Genomic DNA, 23,993 nt, shown 5'->3' on the forward strand with positions numbered 1-23,993 from the left:
AACCATACTGCAAACTAGTCAACAGACTATTAGTCTCTAAGAACTTCATGATCTTAATTTTGATCAAAGTTTCGAAAATCTTACAAATCACCGAAGTCAAACTTACAGGTCTATAATTCCCAGCAATACCTTTAGACCCCTTCCTTGAAGAGTGGCGTTATGTTAGCCAGCTTCCAGTCCTCTGGCACCGTCCCCGAGTTATAAGAAGCATTGAAAATAATCAAAATCACATCCACTAATTCATCTGCACATTCAACTAAAATTTTTGGATAAATATTATCTGGTCCCGGAGCTTTAGTTGCTTTAATCTTTTTCAAATGAAATAAGACCCCCCTCCCTGGAAAATACAAAATCCTCAAGCTGTATAATAGCTTGTGTCTTGTTAGTGTCAACTGTTGAGATACAGTTATCGTTAAACACACTGGAAAAAAAAGTTATTTAGAACATTTGCAATATCCCTATCGTTTTGGATTAAATTTCCATACTCATCAACCAAAGGCCCAATTTGACTGTTTCGAGCTTTCCCAGATATTAGCGTAAGCAAAAAACCTCTTAGGGTTCCCATCAATGTCATCTGCCAGCCTTTGCTCCAATTCCCTTTTCTGAATCCGTACCAAATACTTAAAATTTCGCCTTGCCTTACCATACTGGAGCCTCTCTGCACTCTGACCAGTTTCTTTAAACTTACGAAAAGTGGCTTGCTTATAATTAAGTCTATATACTAATAGTCAAAATTTTCCTGTAATGTGATATAATCAATTTTCTGGTATTAAAATGTCCTCTATATATATTGAATAACTAAAATCATTTATAAATAATAGATTCGTTTTTATTACAAGTAGTAAATTATTTACTGCAGCATATGAATTTTCTTGAAAAAATCTTATGGTTTTAGTAAAATATCCCCAGAAAAGGGATATTTCAATTAAAAATTAAAAACTATATTTTTTCTGTGCTAAGAAAAGTTCAAAGAACATCTAAGGGAAATTACAAGAATGTAGCTTAAATACTGATTTAAAAAAAAAAACAGAGTGGTCTCTGAGACCTCACGTCCCCTGTAACGTCCTGGTTTTTCACCTTCTTTGTTACGGGTTAATTAAATAAATTTAATCACCGTGCTGTTATTTCAGTTATGATGAATTATTTATTTCTTATTATGTTTTCATAATTCTCCCTGCCCCCCTTGCCCAGCGATAAAACTGTTAGAATATTAATGTTCTTTTTCAATGTCAGTGTTCGCTCCTTTAGTTTCTGCAAATTCAAACAGGAAAACACAGGCATTTTCCCCCCAAGAATTGAGTAGCAACCCTGGTGCCACCAAGTTCTCTTTCCTCTTAGTAGTATAGCTCCATGTTGTCAAATAATCAGAAACATACGACATCTCATGCAGAAGAATCGTTGATGTGTCAAATTTTCAATCATTGTGTCAGATTTTCAATGGCAATTTTTATAGGGGGGGGGGGGTGTTGTAATTTTTTTTGAATTGTACATTGTTACAGCTTTACTTTTTAATTTCTTGGAGAGCTACAGTGGCTTCCAAAAGTGTTTATGGGTGGAGTTGGACATTTGCAACTGGGGGCTAAGCCCCCAACCAACCAAAAAAAAAAAAAGCCAAAATTACAAGATGAAATGTGTTTTCTGAGCAGTTCAAAAACCTTCGATAAAAACAACTTGACTGTGGACTCATCTTCTGATATTGATGAAAATACAGAAGATATAACTCTTGGACCTTCAATTTCTACTCTAAAGGCAGAAATCAATGTTAATACCAATGTCGATGATTTGAACATTTTTTTTTAAACTGAAGTTATATAGATCAACATGTTAAGGATTTGTTTGCAGAAGTTGGCTAAAAAATTGGCTAAATGCATAAAAAATTCATAGAAATGATTAAAAATTGAAGTCCCAAAGTGAAGTTTAAGACCTTCAGCGACATTGATTGTGGTGGAGATTCAGGACGTGTTCCTGAATCTGAAAATCTGAATGAATCTTCCTGAATCTTCCAAAATTGAAGTCTTAAAAGTGCAATTATAGTCTTGCTTGATTGTAGACCCAGCTCTATAGTGAAAGAAGAAGCAGTTTTAGGTACTTGAAGTTCTAGAAACACTGTTTTAGAATATTTTTGATGGTAAGGTCAGACGGGGCAATTATGGGTCAAAATACCATAACATCTTAATATTTTCTTAACTATAAAAGATAAAATGATTTGATTTGGCATGCAGTAAGCTTGCACAATTTAAAAATTATTCAAATAATCCCTTTACCTAAAATTACATTATTATTTATTTTATTTAAATTAAATGAGTGACCAGGAATTACCTCGGATCGGGGCAATTATGGGTCACACATGACGCAAATATGGGTCACCCTCTTTTTTCAAAGTAATCCATGTCAAAAGTAACTAACTACTCTCAATTATCATTTCTTAGCCCACTAAGAGACTTTTTATGACAAAAAGTTTTATGTTTAAGAAATAACACATTATAATTGAAATGATTTGATGTTACTCTTATTAGTCGACTACAATTGGCTATTGCTCTTTGTTCTAAGCTCACAATTCGATGAAGAATTTTCTTTAATAGTTGTATGCTATCTTCACCATTCATGTTTCTATCAATTGCAAGGATTTTCTTTTCAATTTCAACTAACTAGACTGAAAAAAATACTTATTTCAAATTACTTCTAGAAATGTCTCGCTTGAACAAACTAAAATTTTCGACATCTTGTTCCAGAAAATTCATTTCTGCTTTTTTTTTGTCTGAAATTTAAGTTACTTTCCCATTGTAGAATATGTTGCTTATCATCATACACAACAAAGTATATCTGATTTTCATGTACAGAATGAATTCGGTTATAGCGTTCATCTTTTTAACATTTTTAAAACATTATTGTTTTTGCAATTGTGTTATTGCAAATTCTTCCCTCTTTTTTGTCGTTGTCATAAACAATTCCAAAATAAGCTCATTTTGTGCTTAAATGCCATCTATATCAGCTTGTTGAGGTACTTTTATTTTTTTGCAAGCAGGGTTTATCTCATTGGCTACATTTGTGAATTCGATTTCTCTTGCAGTTACAAGATAGATAAGCGAGTTTGATTTGTTATAACTATCGAACTTGTTTCCTTATTTGATATTAAAATGATTTGCATTAATTTGTTGCTTATTTTGCTTCTTTATTATTCTTTGCATTCTTAATTGCATGCTGACATAAATTATCTTCAAAGCTGAAATTGATTTGCTAGCCAAAAGGGCATGATACTTAAGCAGCAATTGAAGATGATAAAATATCTAATGTTGCACTTGGAGCACTAAAATTTTCTTTTAAGAGAGAATTTGGCATAGAAAAGGATAAGTTGAAGTTAATACTTGTATTATTCACTTAGAAATAAATAAGAAAAACATTTAAAATATCAGAAAATATACTGACCCAGAATTAACCCGTTAAACTGGGGTATAAATCAGCATAATTTTATGCTATCTTTTTAAAAAAAAAAAAAAGAAAAATTGTATGTAGGTGTGAAAAGCAGTGGCGGATCCAGAGGCCTGTTTTGGGGGGGGGGGGGGGCGATTTTATCCATGGGCGATTGGTCCATAAAAAATTTGGGGGGGGGGGGGTCAGAGAAGTCACGGGAGGGGGGATGTGGGCAGCGCCCTTATTTATTTATTTATTATTTTATTTTAAATTTTATAAAATTGGGCTATGGTATTTTTGTTGTTGGTTAAATGATCGTCTCAAAAAAAAAAAAAAAAAACCTAGGGACACAACTTGAAATCTCGAGACAAATATCAACAGTAGACTTCCTTCTTTCGATTCAAAGCTCCAATTTAATCTTCATCAAAAAACGTGACAAACATTTAAAGTACCCTTATTAAGTCAATTCTTCTTTCTTTAAACACGTGAATCGATCAGCACCAGCATTTTCCAGTCGATCTATAACTTTGAAGTTAGAAAAACGGAGGGGCAGTGCCCCTTTGTTTTTGAAAAGGAGGGGCAGTTGCCCCCACGAGCCGCCTATGATTCCATCCCATCCGTTCTCACATGCGCTCAAAAGTATCGGACGCACAAAAGCTATTTCGTTGCGAAGATCATTCATGAGCTTTTAAATTGAGTCTTACAAATAAAGGAAATACATTCCCTTATATCGCCATTTTTTATATATTTTCTCTCATCCTATTATGGAATGAAAAAAAATACCATTCTAATGTAACGTGGGATTTTCAGAGATCGATATGACATGGATTTATGAGGCATTTCTATGAATCTCCTCGGTAATACATTTTTGAATAAAAATAATGTCTAATGATTGCAGAAAAAATGAAAACAAGCAACTACCAAAGTTCACTATAACTACAAATAGCGGCAGTAAAAAACGCGAAACAAAAGTTTAAATAAAGATATATCGAAATAAATCTTGTAACAAAAATTGCTTTTATGATAGAACCAGAAGCAAATAAAGCGGTTAATTTTCGTTATACAAAACATAATTTTCCACTACTTAACCAGTATTAAAATAAATTTAGGATCAAAATAAAACGTTTTAAGTGTAGTTTACTTTTGTTTGAATAAGATTTTACTAGGAAATGCGAAATACAAGAGACAGAAAAGATCTTTTAACAATTAAAAAAAAATTGATCTGTTAAAAAACCATATTCTGTTACAGCATTGTTAAATTACACTTAATCAGTGGCGTAGCAAACTTGGATGTCAACCGGGATGGTAATCTGGGCTATCACCCCTCACCCCTCCCCATCAACCGAAGGCGTAAAAAAAACTTATTCAATGTTCGATGAAAGAAACGAAGTTCATACAATATTCATAAACAAAACGAAATTGTGTCCCCCCCCCCCCCCCGAGAGGGATATCATCCGAAATAAACGTTTCCCTCGTATTGATACCAATGCATTTGCGAGATTATAAAACATATGCGAATTTCTGTTGGTATTTACATTTTTCCGGAACTCTTACATGCGTTTTGGTTGCCTCCGACCCCCCCCCCCCCGCCCCACTCCATATGAGTACCAGCCGCCTCAAATGCCCTTCTAGTGAGACCAATATGTTTGATAGAAAAAATATATTTTTTTTTCATGTTGGCAATAAAATTCAGAATTGAAACATCGAAATTTCTCATATTCATTTTAGTGTCACACTCTAGGGGGTGTCACCCGGCTTAGCCCCGCCCTGCAAAATAATTTTTAATATAAATTGAAATGTTGGGGAATTTTTTTTAGAATTGAAGCATTTAAATTTTTCAAAAAAAGTTGAAGATCAATTTCAGGTGCCACCTGGGGCAAACCCATCCGCGCCACCGTAGCAATGCTAATGACTTCATCAACTCACATTTATATATAAAATAATTAAATTTATCAAATAGATAAAGGAGAAAAAAAACCCGTATTTTCATATCAATCAACTAAAAAACCGCAAATTAAGGGAATATGTAATACCCCCCCCCCCCTGGAGCAAAAATAAAACGTATGTATGGCACCAGTTATAAATATGCAGGAATGATTACACCTTCGAACGATATAAAACAAACGCTGAGAAGGAAATACGCTTTCAATTTTTAACATTTATCATTTAAATTTTGAGCATAAATGGAAAAAATTTAATGTATAAATTTTGAATTTGAAAAAAATTAGATTATTCTTCAGAAAGTGTTCAAACAAAAACGATTTATTTTGGTATGCAACCTAATAGTAAAAAAAAAAAAAAACACGAAGTCTGTTGGGGGGGGGGGGCGATCGCCCCAATCGCCCCCCCCTGTGGATCCGCCACTGGTGAAAAGCTTAGACCATTTGCTATTAAATCACGGCATCAACAAAATTATTCCTTCAACAGTGTTTCACCAACACAAATCCTGAAAAAAAATCATGATTTTCCGAGGCTATCTTTTTTGAAGATGTTTTAAAAGAAGTGAGAAAACTATTTTTTCTCTCTTATTTATTTCACTGTTGCATTGTTTTTGACCTTGGTATAAGAAAATTGAATGTATAAGGATGACTTAGCATAATTTAGTTTTTTTGCAAAAACATTTTTTTAACAGTAAAAAGTTGGTGACCATTATTTTCCCCAGAAAGAGAGTGACCCATAATTCCCCCGTGTGACCCTATTAGTAATTCTCTCCCTCCACAGGATGTTTTTCAAAATACAGTAGAACCTTTATTATCTGGGCTAAGGACTGCTAGCACCTCGGAAATTCTACTTCTTGGCTATTAGAAACTTTCTATGAAAGCTTAACGGGATCAGAAATGTAAAAAATCAGTTAATTAAAAATACAAAGGAATATTTTTAAAAGATGAAAATTAGCACATAAAAAGTAATGTTTTACAGTAAAAAAAACTAAAATATTAAAATAAATTGTACGTCGTAAGCTTAAAAAAGTCAATTGAATTTTTTTTTTTTTACAATGCTAAGTTAAATATTGAAGATTCATTTAGCACTAGAATTACAGGAGGTGTGATTTTTATCTGAAACATACTTATTTTGATGGCTTTTCCTTGGTATTTTCGTAAAAAGCTTAAGCCTTCCTTCACTTTTCCTAAATCATTATACTGTGTATAAACTGAACTGTAGGATTATGTCTAGAAGCGTGGGAAGGTGTCATTTGTACCACTTTAGGCAAAAAAAGATTTCCAAATACTGATGGATTGATGGGGCATTTCACAGTATTTAGCTGTTACGGACTCGACTCTTCAGAAGGATGTTTTAGTCTCCTGCTTATGATTAGTGCAGATAGTAAAATTAAATTTTCAGTTAATGTATCGTTCTATGTGTACTTAAGTCATAGCATTGAAAAAAGTTTAGATTTGTTTTTAAATCCTAAAATTATAGGAAGATATATAGCATGTTACAGACTCTTCACTCAAAAGACAAAGACATTTTGCTTAAACAACCTTTGTTTAAATTTTCTGTGAAAGTAATAACTATTTTTACCTATTGAAGGTATTTTACTGTGTCCCAGTTTATCTATAATACATTTACACACCAAAATAGTTATTAAAAAGGCAAGAGATATTTTTTAAGGAATTATTTACTAAAGAACTGCACATTTATAAACATGTTACGGACTCTACATATTTGTCACGTTTGAGTTTTGTTTGAATCATTGTTAACAGAGTCTAAACAACAGCAATACTACCTCATTGTTCAATAGTTTCAATAATAGAATCAACTATTATGTCTATTTCTTCATAATATATGTGAGGGTTGCTCACCTGGGGGGGGGGGGGAGTGAGTCATGGCAGACTATGCCATTGAAGTTTTTTAGGGGGATTGGTTTGAGGGGTAATTTTTTCATTTTTTGGGGCCAGGGGAAGCTTTTGTTATTAGGGGGGAGGGGTCTTTGGGATATTTAGAGGGATGCACCCTTCCTTTTACAGAGGGTGGGTACACCTGCATATGTAAAAAAACCAGATTGAACAGGTAGCTCTCCTGTTGGAACAGACCAAGTGATATGTTCATTTCTTCAGTCTGCTTTTTGTATTGTCTTGAATTTGTTATAAGAAATAATAGGTTTTAATTAAAAATTTTACTAGCAATTTAACTTTTACAGTAGAACCTTGATTATCTAGTGATAAATACCAGACCATCTTTGAAATCAAAATTTCTGGATAAACTTTAACCGGGATGGGATATGTTAGGAAAAAAATGTTTTTAAGCCAAAACTTTGAAAAATGCATTTTTAAAGGTAACTTAGATTTTCTGTTAATTCAATTAAAAAGGCAACATTTTTTGCTTCAGAAATCACCGGGGGTCTGTTCAGGGTTTTTTACAGGGTCTTTTTTTGTGAAAAATCAATTAATTTTGTGAAAATCAAATAATTTTGCAAAAAATAGAATTATAAAAAAAATTTCAGAGTTCTGATGGCGCAAATACTGCATCATTGGAACTTAAAGTTGAGTATTTTACTCTTTTCTGTTGAGAATATATTGAGTGTTTTTCTAGTATTTGGGGGTGGGGGTGGGGGATGCAGCATTGCTTTCTTGGAGATGGGCAACCCTCAAGTATCAATATTTATTTACCATTCTACATTGTGTTAAATTGTACTAGAAGTGTTTTTTGTATAGTATTTAAAATAATAATTACAAAAAAAAAAAAAAAAAAACAAATTCAGGCAGCTGTGCAACATTTGACTTTTTTGCCCAAGACACTTCTAAGAGCACAGAATTTTGTTTAAAGCTTATAAGTTCCGTGATTTTAACGAAAATAAAAAATGATTTTGTTTACCTTTTAACAAAGTGTACTAAACATCAAAAATTTGAAAAATCCGATTTCCAGAGCGGATGCAGAGAGGTTGCAATCCTCAAAGTGAAGGCATCAAAAGTATAAAAAAAAGTCTTGTAAAAGAAATATTTCGAAATTATTTCCGAATCCCATTTCAGAGGCCGATGATAAGCATATCATTAATATCTATCGACACAGTTGAAGCAAAAATGAAATTAAACCACGCTTCAGCATTTAAATTTTTGACGTTGTGACAAAAGTAAAGACTGTTCATTTATTGTATCCTAATAAAGCGAAGTTAGCTTGAAAAAAGAATAAAATATGATTCTCATATCGGATGTAAAAAGATTGCGCCTTTCAAAATGTAGGCATCTAAAGGAAAAAACGGTAAATAAAAGAGTTGATTTAAAGTTAAACGTCCGTGTTAGGATCAAAAAATCAAACCCATATAATTGTCTCCCAAAATAACCGTTACACATTGCACTGTAGAAACGTATTGCCAAGCTGGTAAAACACTAAGTGGCGATAATTTTGAAGTTGGTAACCTTATCTGAAGCTATCACATTTTTTCTCAACCCCTTTAATCCTTTTGGAGTTCTAAGTTCATTTATTGTTTATTAATTCATGGGAGCGGGGAGAAAAGTGCTTACTAGGCAAAGTGCTTACCAAGCCTTTTCAACGAATAAGAGGGCAACAGAATGCTCACTCTTGTCTCCTGGTAGCTAAGAAAGATCATCTTCACTCACCACTTGATGTTTGTATCTTTCTGATGCTGAAATTTTATTTCAATTTTAATACGTGTGATACTACATTCGTGAATTATATCGAAATTTTTGAAAATCATGTCAAAAAGAACAAATATTAGTTTATTTGTATGTTGGATGGATAACTATTTTTAATGACCTCGGCTATATCACACTCCTTCTTTGTACCCCGAAAGCGCAAAAAATGATGGATTACTGTACTATATTTCTCTTGTGTGCTGTCAAGTTTTTGGAAGTTTGGTACTTTTTGTCGGGAAAATTCTGCATTATGAGCCAAAAACCTGCTGATAAAACTAATATGTTTGAAAGAGATGTGCTGGTTCTACCCAAGTTTTTTTACTTTTGGGCTTTTTCTACTTATAATTTATTCAATTGAAAACAATCATTTTAATTAGATTTATATACATAATTTCATTTAATTTTAAGTATTTTAGTGCCAAAACTTATAAACTTCTTTGTATTTATGTATTATTTAAATGAATATTACCAATTTTGTTAATGTAATTATTTTGTAGGTTCAACTATAGAGCTACACACTACATGGTAGAACATGGATTTTACAACTTTCTAAATTGGTTCGATGAACGAGCTTGGTATCCGTTGGGGCGCATAGTCGGAGGAACTGTAAGTTTTTTACTTCTATGTTCATCAATTTTTAGAAATATTTTTGGTGGAATAAAAGCTTTAAAAAAATCTTTTTACTGCCACAAATAAATCTTTATTTCTCAAAATCAGAAGCATTTCGCTAAGGACTTTAATACATCTATATTAAAATCATCCACATTTTTAAAAGAAATTTGTAAAGGTCAAAACTTTATTTGGAACCCTTTTAAAGTTTATAAATCATTTGTAATGCATTTAAAAAATAATTTGTTTATTAATTACATTTATAATACAAATTAGGAATAGTGGTATCATTTTTTGTTGAATCTGTATCTCTAAAACCCAACATTGGTGAATTTCTATGCAACCTCTCTTGTCTGAAATTTTAAATTCTCTGACATTAACAATTACACAAAATAATTGAGTTTTTACTGTAGCTTATATTTGAAGTAGTTTATTTTCAATAAATTGGTGATTCTATTAATGTAATTCTCATGTTTTGATGATTATATAACTGTTTTCCCAAAGGTGTATCCAGGGTTGATGATCACATCTGGAACTATCCATTATATTTTGAGTTTATTGAACATCACAGTTCACATTAGAGATATTTGTGTGTTCCTTGCTCCTGTGATTAGGTAAACAAAATAATTTTTTCTATCTATTTTTGAAGGGGATAAACTTGCATCACTTATATTTAAAAAAAAATGATCTTTCATGCCCTTGAATATAAGAACATAGTAGTGTGAATGCAGCATTATTAAGGGTCTGTCCAGGTTTTTTCCAAGGGCCCTTTTTTTGTAAAAAAAATAATTTTGTAAAAAATAAAATCTTGCAAAAAAAAAAAAAAAAATTGTAAAAATGAAAATTTAATATTTATACATATTCATAGTAATGTATTGGGGAGGGGGGAGGTCATGGCACAAACTGAGCCATTGACATTTTTGTGGCATTTTTCTTTTTGGGGAAGAAGATCGTTCTTGAGAGTTTTCTATATATATATATATATATATATATATATATATATATATAATTAAGCAAACAGAATTACAAATATTAAACAAATTATAAATAACAAATGATGATAAAAAGGAAAAATGCAAACAGCTATTAAGTAGGAATGGAAAAAGAGTGAATCCAGAGCTCATCAGCCGTGGAGGATTCATTAATTATGGTCAAAAGACCAAAATTTTAACTATAAACTAGAAGAGAATGCTTAAGCTCCAGTACATGTAATATAGAGTAACAATGGGCAAACGCACCACTTGCTAAGCTAAAAACAATAAACTAGAGCTCAAACCTAAAACTAAAAGCAAGGGGTTTCGCCTCGACTAATTAGGAAAACAAGTTCCGATAATTAGGAAGTTTATTGTTTTTAGCTTAGCAAGTGGTGCGTTTGCCCATTGTTACTCTATATTACATGTACTGGAGCTTAAGCATTCTCTTCTAGTTTATAGTTAAAATTTTGGTCTTTTGACCATAATTAATGAATCCTCCACGGCTGATGAGCTCTGGATTCACTCTTTTTCTATTCCTACTTAATAGCTGTTTTGCATTTTTCCTTTTTATCATCATTTGTTATTTATAATTTGTTTAATATTTGTAATTCTGTTTGCTTAATTTTATATTTACTTGGCTTTTTAGTTTTGCTGCGTTGCGCATCTATGGGCTCTTGGTGTGGTCTTTTCAATATTTTTCACTTTTATTATTATATATATATATATATATATATATATATTCTTTTTGCTTTTTGGAAGGACATTGCTCTCTGGGAGGTGGGCGCTTCCGATGTATCACAATCTGTATACTATTTTGTGTTGCATTAAATTATACTAGAAAAGTAAAAACTTAAAATAATTGAAACAAAAATAAAATTTAGGTAGCTGCTCAGTATTTTAACTTAGTATTTAACCCACAACACTCGTAAAGAGCACAGAACTTCCTTTAAAACTTTTAAATTTTGTAATTTTATCAAAAAATAAAGAAAAATTTTATTTGTTTTTCTCTTAACAAAGCGTAGTAGAGTGATTTTCAAATCCATTGGCATATTAGGTTCAAAACAATTTGAAAATTTGTGTTGTTATAAACATTAAAACTTCCATAGGGATAAATTCCTTACAATTTATAGCTTTCTAACCAGGTGATTATTTTTGAGTTAATTTGCTTAGATTTTAGAAATTCCAAAAAACTTCTTGGGAAGTCACTGTTTTTCTCATGAGTTTTACCTTTATAAAGCATTCTGTAATTTATTTTCTAAAAATAAATAATCTAACAAATCTTGATTAAAATATCTTAAGTGCTCAGTAATAAGTAAAAATGGCAAAAATATTTACTTATTTAAGAAATTTTAAGAACAGTAAAACCCCTCCCAACACCCCTCTTATGCGAACAATTTTTAATTCCCCGATTCCTAGCAAATAACATTATTAAACCCCTGTCCAGTGTATACCCTTCTTTTGTGGACAAAAAAAAAAAAAAATGTCCCATTAGTGTCTGCATTAGAGGGGTTTTACTGTATTTGTATAACTGTTTTTCTCATGAGTGTTACTTTGTTTCCTAAATAAAGGGAATATTTATGATAAAAACATATTAAATTAAATGTGAAATGTTTTCATTGCTAATAACATGAATAGCTAAATATTTCAATATTGAAACCAATTTTTAAAGACTAAAAAGTTGATTAATACAAATGCTGAATTTTGACTCGAGTAACACTCACAAGAGACAGTAACACTCATGAAAGTTGGACTCATACAATAATTTATTGTACAGTTTTGGCTGTAATTCCTCTAAAATGTGTAGTTATTTGAATACCATATCTTCAGAATTAGTTTTTCCTAAACATCACACACAAATTTCATTTTTGGAAACATTAGCTTTGTATCAGTGTTCACTCTACAATTTTTAATAAATGTGAATTTATTATACATAAGCTCCGTCTCCGACTTTAGCGATGTCCGAAAATGTGCCGCGAATTTTTTCTTTCTTTTTTTAGGAAGAGGCTAATTAAAACTATAGAAATAAATTCCTGCTACTGCAAAGCTGGATTTTATGCAATGTTGCTATTAATGCCTTATCTAACCACATTATCTTAGGGTAGCCATGGCCATACTGAAGTGGTATCATTTTTTGCTGCGACTTTGGCAGTGATTGTTGTTTTTAAGGGGGACAATTCCCGCACTGCATTTTAAACTGTGCAGGATTTAACAACTTTGGGCATGATTCGTTCAATCCTGCGCCCTATTTCAAACCCTGGTAGTAAATTAATATGAATTTGTAAAAAGCATGCATTCACTGTCCTTTGAATTTAGTGCTGATGAATGTGATAATCTATGCATTATTGTCTGGCGAAATTTTAATGCAGCATTTAATGCTTTGTAATTATGTCTCTTTTTTTTAAGTAACTGTTTCTTCCAATAAATCATGAAATGCACTCAAAACCTTTGTTGTATGTTATAAAAAATATTTTAAAGTGTCCTATAGATATGTTATGTTTACTTGCATTATGACAGCCAATTTTATGATCTTCATTATAGTGGGTTAACTGCATTGTCAACTTATTTCTTAACAAAAGAACTATGGAATGCTGCAGCCGGACTCTTTGCTGCATGCTTTATTGCCATTGGTATGCTTTATGTTTGTCTTCTTCATATCTAATTTACTTTACATTGTTTTAAACTGAAAGCAGTTATGTAATGAATTTTTTTTTTTCATATTTTACACAGAAGTTTGATATTTTTAGTATGCTGTAAAGCTTTGGTCTTGTATCTTAAGAAAACTGTTAATTTATTTTATCCTTTGCAGTTCTTGGTCTTACTCTATCAAGCATTAAGAATTTACTCTTGTAGTCCTATGTTGGGCAGTGCCTGACACATGTTTAAACTGCTGTATAATGAATATTTGCTGCCTCGAAATGGCAAAATCTCCAAACAGGATCCTAGGATACTTGTACCATTTATAACACTATCTAGTTATTTTATAATGTCTTTAGATTTACCAGGAGGAAAATTAAAAAAAAAGGACCCCAACGAGTTAAATGTGGTTCAAAGGAGGAGTAGTAAATTAGCAAATGAATTTTCAGGTTTAAATTATGATTCTTTGTTTTAAATGTTTAATATGTATTTAATGAGCAAAGGTAATTTTCGAGGGGCATGATCCAATTATATAATTTAATTAAAGTGGCTGATGTTGATTGACTATATTTCTCAAAGATGGCTTTACCAGGGTTCATTTTTTAAGCTTTTCAAATTCCAAGCTAATCTTAAAATTAGGAAAAAATTACAACTTCAACATGGTTGAAAGCATTTGGAGTAGATTACCGAAAGCAACTGTTGCTAGCAATGGGGTGAATAGTCATAAGTAGACCCAGACTGACCAGATCGGCTAGGGGGTGATTGCTGAGGGCCTCTGAGCTAGAAGGCCCCCCAAGAAGAGGAGAAAAAAAGTTAATTTTTCTACAGATTTTTTTTTACAAATCTTTGGTTTCTTTGGTTTGTAACTATTTCAGCCTGCTTTATTGTACTTTTTTCAAGGATGCTTTAAATCAGTCTTTATATTTACTAATAGCACAAAGAGGCATAATTAAAGGGAGGTGGGACCCTGGAGCAAGCATTACTATTGAGGCCCCTCTTATCCTGTTTCTATCTCTCTGAATTTGATCCATACACTTTGTGTCAGTGAATTTTATTATAGGTAGACGATATATATTTGGGGGGGGGGGAGGTTGCGTAGCACATCCTAATAACCCACATAATAGTGAATTAAAAAACAATGGTTTATCTAAAGTTATATGTTTGAAACTTGTATGCAAAGTGTGTAGAAGACTAAAGCAGTCTGTGCTAAATATTTTGTGTGCGGAACATTTAGAGCTGGATTATTAAAGAGGAAAAGTTGGCAATTGTCTCCAAGGCTCTCAGGAGCCCCAGAGAAACCTTGGAAGTTTAAAATGTCTGAAAGAAGTTATCTTTTCCAGCAAAAAAATAATAAATAAACAATTAAAGGAGGCTCCTTCTGTTTTCTTTCTTTCTTTTTTTTTTTTTTTTTTTTTGTCCCATATTTTACAGCTGTCAAACAGGGACTGATCTAGACATGTGGACTTGAGCACAGATAACAACTATAGTGCGCATACCGAAAAGAGGTTTTGTGGTTACTTTTTTTCAAATTTCATGGAAGCCATTTTATTTTAGCTGTTAGAGGGCCCAGCATCGTTCAGATTATTATTTGTTGGTTAACAATAAACTACTTGACTACATGCACACTGTAATGAGACAAACAGTTAAAAAATGATCTTTCAATCAATGTGAGCGAAGATTAGTACAGTCGATCTCACTTATAACGAGTGTGAAGGGACTGCGATATTTGCTTGTTATAACAGAGTGCTCATAAAAAAACAGGTTTGTGAAAAAAATCATAAAAGTGAATCCTTGCATCCTTAAAGTATACCTTCTGCTTGCTTTGTTACTTTTATATTTCTATACAGAACCAAAGAATTTAGTTATCTGATTTGAACTGTCTTATTTTCACTTTCTTGTTTTTGCTTTTGAAGAAATTGGGGTCCAAAAAACATTCTCATTTACACAAGTGACTTCAAAATAGTTTGAACTTTTCTGCACTTTAGGAGCTAAGTATGTCAAGGACTGTTTAACTTCAAATTCTTCACATTTGTCGTCATAGTGGTTTCTTTCCTTGTTTCTTCTTTCTTGACTTTCAGCTACAATATCCTCAGACGTATGTCTCATAAATGATAACATTCTCTTCAACATATATATAATTTTTAAATACTCCTTTACTCCATGAATTTAAAAAAAAGGGCCGTGTCATCACATGTTCTCATAATTTATGTATCATCTTTAACTTTCGGTTGAATTCAAAATGTTAGAATTTTTTCTATATTAGAGTAATCTTTTCTGAGGAGGTAATAGCCGATATTTTATGAATTACAAAAATATTGCTCTCTTTAAGCGAGGTTTGTTCGGTAAAAATGAGTTTTGTTCCCATAGACTTAACATTGTACCAACCAAATCTATTTGATTTATCAGACTTCTCGTTAAAACAGGGCTCTCTATAAGCGAGTTGGACTGTATTAGTTGTGACAATTAAATGGTGAAAACTATTGTATACCAACATAACTAATATGAAAACAAAATGCGTAGGCGTTACTTCGTCTATTTTTTAGTTTATAATGTATGAAATTAAAATGCTGAATTCTTTACCCCCATTCTAATAGAAGATATTAATTACTTCAGTTAGTTTTTTAAGGAGCAAAACTTTTGGAAAAAACTAAATGCATAACATATGATGAGAAAATGATAAAATAATGAAAATATAAACTCTAATTGATGGGGCAACTTGATTACAAGTTGTCCAATTTGGAGTCTCTTTTTTAAAGACGGGGCTCAGGCAGTCACCATATTCACATCCCTAAATCAGTCTCTGCTGTCAAATATGTTTTTACTAAACCAAACATAAACGTCTTAACATCCTCAGGTTATGGGTCATTCCATACAGCATCAACAGATGGGCGCCCTCGACCATTTCTGGTTCTTTTGAAACTTATTTCCCCAAAAATTGCATATGAATGTTCAAAACCATTTTTAATTTTTCTCTAACCTTGACCTATGATTTTTTTATAGGTCATCAAAAGTCATTTTTGTAGTCAAAAATGGAACTTTTAGACCTTTGCATTTTGGCCCAAATCTAATTGAATATAAATCATGGCAGTAAATTTTACATTTTGATGTTAAAGTACATAAGATAAGTCTTGCACACTGAGTTATGTCGCAATAACTTAATAATTAAAGTAATAGCAGCAGGCCAAAGTTCAAGGTCAAATGTAATATTTTTACTCATATCAAAGTGTCATAACTCGCTTAGGAGATAAAAACACAAAGTGAAATATGATAAAAACTTATCACTGGAATAACACTAATGAGAAAATCTAACTGTAATTGTGTGTTTGTGTACCCTTTAATAAATTACAGCCCCTCAAAGATCAGAAAATTGACAAAAATGACATTTTTAGAACCCTGTAAATAAAATTTCTTAGCCAATTATATATTCTATTCAAGTACTATGCATGTTATATATATATTGTTTTGTGTATTTGGTTTAAAAAAGGTACATGTCTTTGAAATTTAGTAATTTTGCTAGTTAATTAACACACTGCAACAGAAATAAAAAGTGAAAATTTCATTCCACTTTCTTAAATTACGTTTAATATATACAAAATTTAAATTAAAAAAATTGTGTTTATTTCTTGTTTGAGTGTAGTTTTGAGAAAATGAACTCGCCTTTCACCTAGTAGTACTATAGTTATAATGGTGACACAGTATATGACGCATTGAAATGCTTTACCAAGACACATTCACAATTTGATTTTTTGAAATTGTGCCAGGACTAAGACAATGAGAGGAGTTCTAAATTTAGTGTTCAACACAAGCTATGTAATACCTTTTTTTTGGCAATAATGGACATTTTCTTTTGATAATCTTTTTAGTAACACATTATTCTTCATAACTATTGCTAGTTGACAATAATTTTACTATGAGAATATTTAAATAGGATGGCATAAAGCAGTGATTTGCTCTTGTATTGTGAATTTTATTTGCAGAGTCAACTTTCTTGCAGCATTTTTTCAGCTAGTTTAATATACTGAATGCTCACAAGGATACATGCTGTGTTTAATAGCAAAAAGACAGAAGGTATACATTTCTGTAGGCTGTACGAGTTTAAATACGACTTCTAGTAGTTCTTTGCAAACTGGTCTTAGAATCAATTCTTTTTTACGGTTCCTCTAATTCCGTCATTGTCCATTACCATGTGATATTGCATAGAAATGCCATTCAGCTCTCAAGTAGACATCCGTTTCGTGATTACATGTATTAACATCGTTCTTTCTATTTTTGTAGTGCATTTAAGTAAAGTATTTCAGTATGCCACATACTGTGTCACCACTAGAACTATAGTACTACTGTGTCTGTATGAGTTCATTTTCTCAAAACTACACTCAAGCAAGAAATGAAAAATGCACCTCCCCCCCCAATTATGTAGATAATGTTTTTGCATATGTTTAAGGCAAGTTACATAAGTTAATGGACAGAGAGTATGTTTGTATGTATTGAACATTTTTGTGTGTACCTTATCAGTATAGAAGCTGTCAATCAAGTATGAACTACTCATTCATGTCCAAATTTTTCTAAGTTATGAAATTAAAATAATTATTTTCATACTTACAGCATGTTTTTATATTATATACAGCACAATTTATGTATTTTAAGAAGGTCTAACGAAGTTTTCACACTTTTTACTTCTATTTAAGTGTGAATTAACTAGCAAAATTACCCAATTTCAAAGACCTGTATCTTTTTTACAAACAGAGTACACTAAACAATATACATAACATGCATAGTACTTGATTCAAATAGTCAATTGCCTAAGAAATTTTATTTTTAACTCCATCCCGTTTTGGTTTACAGGGGTTTAAAAATGTCATTTTTGTCAATTTTCTTTTTGCCGTTATTTTAACTATTAAGTTAAAGCTACATAACTCAAGTGTGTGAAACTATTATCTTATGTACTTTAACATCAAAATGTAAAAGTTACTTCAATGATTGTTACTCAATTAGATTTTGACCAAAATGCAAAGGTCTAAAAGTTCATTTTTGACTGCAAAAATGACTTTTGATGACCTCTGAAAAATCAAAGGTCAAGGTTAGGGAAAAAATGAAAGTTTTTTAAAATATAATTCATATGCAACTTTTTGGGACATGAGTTTAAAAAAAAAATAAAAACGGTCGAACGCACCCATCAGTCTAACTTGTATGGATTTACCCTTATTTGACATGGGACCAAGTCATCGCAAGTGAGAAAAAAGGTTGGAGATAATCAATCACACATTTCGTGGCCTTTAACTCTTTTATCTTGCTAAAAACCATTGGCGACACTCAATATAAGAGGTGTTATTGAGGATCAATTGATCGCACTGATGGTCAAGATGCCAGACATTTCATTACTTCTTCTGTCAACTTGGCTTAACTAAGGTTAGCTATAATTAATTCCTTCCAAAACAAGATTATTTTATGTTTTGACATTTCATAGTAGCGAGTTGGGTCTGCTTCTGTGAAACACCGTACACCAGATGAATAACAGCACTGCTGCATTTAAAATTATGTTTGTTTACGATAATATAGAACTCTATATAGCCATAAATTTTCTTCTTCGAAGAGGTATATCTAATGTCCATTATATGAACATTTGAATCGCCATTTATGAATATAATTTTGATTTTTACCACTAACTTTTTCACTTAGCACATTTTTAGCATTGCTATAATGACATTTGATTGTTATTTTTCAATGTATTGTTCTTTACATTTACAGTGAAGCACTGTTTAAACGTTTTTTAAGGGACTGTATGAAAAAAGCTTATAAATGAAAAAACATAGAATAGGTTTATGTTAACATATATTAGACTCCAAAGGGACAAATTAAAAAAAAAACGTATAATTGATTGAAACGTATAAATGGTGCTTCACTGTATTTACTTTCATTTTTATATGGTGGGGTATTAAATTCATTAATGCATTTTTATCTTTTAATTTTTAGTGCCTGGTTATATTTCCCGCTCAGTTGCTGGGTCCTATGATAATGAAGGAATTGCTATTTTTGCATTGATGCTGACATACTATTTATGGGTTTGTTTGTTTTTTCCATTATTTTTTAGTGTACAGAAATTTTTTTAACTAGACATTTTATGAACTAAAACTGTTAAGATGTAAAACTTTAACAGTTGCCTTAGACTACTTCTCATCTCTTGATTATCTGTTTTTCATTTTCTTTTCTTTTTTGAGTATTAGTAAATGAAGACAAATAATTAGAGCACAGGTCAGTGAGAAATGCACGCATCATTAGAATTACAGGAAGTGTTAAAGTAACCTCAAAATCAAGCTTATTATCCGTGCACATTTCTTTAAATGCACCTAAAATTATTCGCTTTCAGTTTTTACTTTATCAATCTGGCAGTAGCATATTTGGGGGGGGGGGCAAAGGGCCGTGCCACTCCCAAAAGGATAAATTAACCATTTCATTTATTTTTAATTGACTTCTCTATATCATTTTTAAAAAAGTTATTTAAAAAGAACACAAAACACACACACACACACACACAATATTTTGAATACTGGAGTCAAAGGCCGGAACTGAAAAATGCATTCAACTCACTAGTTTCTTCACTAGTTTCTTTGCTAAACCATAATATTAATGTAAATGGAAAATGGCATGTAGTATCAAATGTCACATCAACTGTGTCATGACTTTAAAAACAAATCTGTAACTGCTTTGAAATTCACAAAAAAATAATTTCTGAATTCTTCAGTAAAACTTGTGTTATGAAGCTATGATTTTCTTAAATACATACTATTTTATAATTAAAATATAAATTGGTTTATAAAAGCTCAAATGAGGTATGGATTTATTTAATAACCTCATGTCCCATGTTACAGTCATTAAGACACTGTTCTTAATTAAAACATTTCGCTTTATGGCTTCTTGGTGATATTATATTGGAATTAGTATTTAATACGATTGAATTGTTAAAGATATTTTACGTTCACATACGAACATATTAGTGCATAGTATTTATGTACCTAAAAGTAGATTAATTGGCTTCAAGTAATTCTTAAAAAAACACTTAAACATGAAGTCGTTAAAACTTTGGTATGAAACATTGTATGGGGGGAGGTTGCACAATTCAACTTCCTGACTTTCTTCAAAAGTTATTTCTGTATCCGACCCTGGCTACGGGTAGACAGCATGTAATATATAGGGTGAGCACAAATGTTGGACTCGGTTTCAAAGTCATATTTTCAAAACTACTACGCATATAGTACAGTAAAATTAGGCCAAAAAATGGCCAAACCCAAACATCCAAAAAAAAAAAGTTTAAACCTTTTGCAAATTACTTCTTACCCTACTGGCAAGAAGGGGTAAAAAAGTCCCAGCAGTTTGCGCGTCAGGTTTGGGGAAAAGGGGGGGGGGGGGGGGGGGACAAAATAATCCTCTTTTTAAAAAAAAAATTTCTTTTACTTAAAATAATTGCCCTTTTGAGAATTTGCAGCACTTTACCTGAGTTTTAGCTTGTCTCGTATTTAAAAACATTACCCTGCAAAATAATATTATTTTGCTATTAATAATTTTAAAAAAAGATCTTATTTTTCTGCAGTTGTTTTATGCGGTATTTTTACTTAAGTAATATACACAGTTTTAAACATAGCTCCCCCCCCCCTCCCTTAAATGGTAGAGGGTTAGGGAGAGTAAATTGAACCGTAGTAGAAAACTACATATTAACACTTGAAACTACACATTTTTTTGCTTCTTCCTACACATTTCTAACCTAAATAAGTTGGAAGCCCTGAATGTGGGAAATCTAGTGTCGTTTTTGATCAGTACTAAGAAGAAGAAAGCACCACAGAAATATCATCTGCGTCCTATTACAACTGCCAAGCCTTCTGCTCTAGAAGTTTTTCTGTGCCTCCTATGTTGTGCTTGCTGTGAGGGGTTCATTGGATATAGTGAATGTTTCATAAATCTGAAAGTAGACTGAAGTGCTCAACTATATGCACAAACTGTGTTTGACATAGCTGCAACAATAACGATTTCGCCGAATACCAAGAAAGATCATGATAACGAAGACTTTTTGTTACAAGTTTAGGAGAAATAATTTGAAAACTCCAGTTCGATGAAGAGTTAATCTCAATCAGATGAAGTATTTGAGGCATGCATGTATATATATAATGTAAACTAAAAACTTTATTTTAATACTTCACAAAAGCAATATAGTATAAATAAATTTAAAAAAAAAAGTTCAGCTTAATTTTTCTGACCATTTAACCAAATGTATAATAAATTTTTTAGGAAGCTATTGGAAAACGTTGATCTTTCAATGTAAAAGCTGGAGCTTTTTTTTAATGGAGAAAACAACCAACTCTAAAGCATCAATGGCTAAAATTATTATTAAAAATGGCCTTTTTCTGCATTTTAATATTCCTTTTCTACTGCAAAGGCGAAAATTTGCATTGGCAAAACAGTTAAGATTATTGCAAACAACTGTGTCATGTCATGACCAAAGTAAAATTAAGCATAGTTGTTAAAATAATTGCTGATGCAGAGTTGCCAACTGCTCTGCATTTTGTGGAGTTGCTTTGTAAATATAGCGAAACTCCGCCAAGAAAGCATTTCTTGCATCTACTATGCCATCGCTTTAGATATTAATTCTATTTTGTAGACTTATTTTCAACCCTTCTTTTATTTGATTTCATTGCTGAAGACTGCCATACACATTTAAAAATTGCTTATCCATTTCCATCTGAGTTAATTTAAGCCAACACCATTCGAGTTAATTTAAGCCAGCATCATTCACATTCACCAAATTTAGTCTTAATGCTTCCCAGACTTACTAAAGATATAGCTCATAACGATTTAGTACAATAAAATTCATTTTTATCATATTTTGGTATTAATGTATTGCAGACATGTAAATATGGGAAATTAAAGATGCTTATGCTCAAAGCATGACAACATAGTGTTTAAAGCTGTTTTACTAATTTATAAATGTTAATTTCTATTGCTAGTTCTTAAAAAATGATCATCCAAGCCTAAAAACAATTGAAGATAAATGTTTTTAGGTTCTTTTAAAATTGATTTTTATATAAAATACTGAGCTACTCCGCAAAATTTCAAAATGCTCCTCAAATTGTTTCTCCAAGGTTGATAACCCTGCTGATATTTTTTATTTGAACAAAATGTTCTGACAATCTACCAGAAATGTGAAACGAAATATATTGCCCAGCAGACAGTTTTGTATGTTTAAACAGGATTTAGATCATGTCATGTATAAGTTTCCTCTTTTTATTACATAATTCAATATCAATAAAATTTTGATTGAAATATTGAAATCAGTTTCAGCATATTTTAGAGAATCTGCCTCAGAAACTGGTATACTTACCATGTTATGTTTATTTAATCATAATTTGTACATTATCTATTTTATGATTGATCATTAAAAAAATAATTTCGAGTTGCCCATTTGTTTAAATGATGTTAACAACAATTTTCTGTTACAGGTAAAAGCTGTAAAAACAGGAGCAATATTTTGGTCACTGCTATCAGCACTATCTTATTTCTATATGGTAAGTAAATGTTCATAAATCTAGCAACAATAATAAATGTATATTTCTTTTAATGCAAAACTTTTTATTGTTTAGGTTTCAGCCTGGGGTGGATATGTGTTTATTATTAATCTCATTCCCTTACATGTTTTTGTGCTCATTTTGATGGGAAGGTTTTCTAATAGAATATATGTAGGTGAGTAAATTTTTATGTAAAATTTAAAATCCTGGAATTTCTGATGCTTTGAAATGTAATGTTCAATATACATTGGTTTTTTCTTTTCAATTTCAAGGATTGCTTTACATAATGATAAAATGATAGAGCTTTTGAATATAAAGAAATCAGCAGGATTAAAAAAAAAAAAGGAAAAACATTAGCTTATACAACTACATTGTTCATCATAAATTCAGAGAAAATCGCAAAAATGACGATTACTGAAAAAGTTACATGTAGAATTTTATGAAACTTACCCTCAATATACAACACGTAGAATGATATAAAATAACATAAAAAAAATTAGCCGACAATTATGGAAGTATAGGAATTAGCACATGTATAAAATGAACCAATTGAAAGTGTCAGTTTGCTTTTTGGAAGAGTGCCTTCAATATGGAATATGATCCACCTTAGAAACAATAGAACACATACATATATACACTCCCTGAGACCCCCCCATTACCGGTCACAGTTCAGACTTATACGGTTTGATGAGTTTTTGAGGAGATAACATACAGTGATAGAATACACACAGTGCTGTCAATTATGCAGACTATTGGTTTCATAGGAAACAGAGTTGTTACTCTTGCAGAGCAGTTGTTAGTGTGGCAAGGGTCTGAGAGGAGGCAGATTGAGATCAGCTATTCATCTCCCTAAAGCATCCCAAACATGCTTGCTAAGGATCAAGGCATCCTCGCACCTAGAAAGTCAAAGCTATGGATTTTTAACCATGATCAAAATTGATCATGGTGAGTCATAATTTTCAGCAAAAAATTCTCAAAAATCATGGAAATTAACAATTGGTCATAGATTTCGAGTTCTAGAACATTACGGTAGATATTAAAAGCCACAGTTTTTTTTTTCCAAATTTTTGCATCTTGCCCTTTAATTTTGTTCCATTTGCTTTTAGAATGTTACTTAAAAAAATCGTATCCTTTGAATCATGGAAAGGTAAAAGCAGAAGTCATGGAAAATCATAGAAAGTCATTTATTTGAAAACTCTAAATGTAGCAGATAGTCCAGA

At 31.5% G+C, this 23,993-nt stretch overlaps 1 protein-coding gene across 1 annotated transcript in view; it reads left to right on the forward strand.

The window, feature by feature from the left end:
• The window catches only part of LOC129218568 (dolichyl-diphosphooligosaccharide--protein glycosyltransferase subunit STT3B-like), a 76,671-nt gene that overhangs the window by 11,019 nt on the left and 41,659 nt on the right, over positions 1 to 23,993 (forward strand). Inside the window, exons 2-7 of the mRNA XM_054852878.1 lie at positions 9,503 to 9,611; positions 10,119 to 10,228; positions 13,127 to 13,215; positions 19,193 to 19,281; positions 22,708 to 22,773; positions 22,849 to 22,948. Coding sequence (XP_054708853.1) covers positions 9,503 to 9,611; positions 10,119 to 10,228; positions 13,127 to 13,215; positions 19,193 to 19,281; positions 22,708 to 22,773; positions 22,849 to 22,948 — 563 coding nt within the window. The remainder of the gene's footprint in view (positions 1 to 9,502; positions 9,612 to 10,118; positions 10,229 to 13,126; positions 13,216 to 19,192; positions 19,282 to 22,707; positions 22,774 to 22,848; positions 22,949 to 23,993) is intronic.

Source organism: Uloborus diversus, chromosome 3, assembly GCF_026930045.1.
Source record: "Uloborus diversus isolate 005 chromosome 3, Udiv.v.3.1, whole genome shotgun sequence".
In the NCBI taxonomy this organism is placed as follows: domain Eukaryota; kingdom Metazoa; phylum Arthropoda; class Arachnida; order Araneae; family Uloboridae; genus Uloborus; species Uloborus diversus.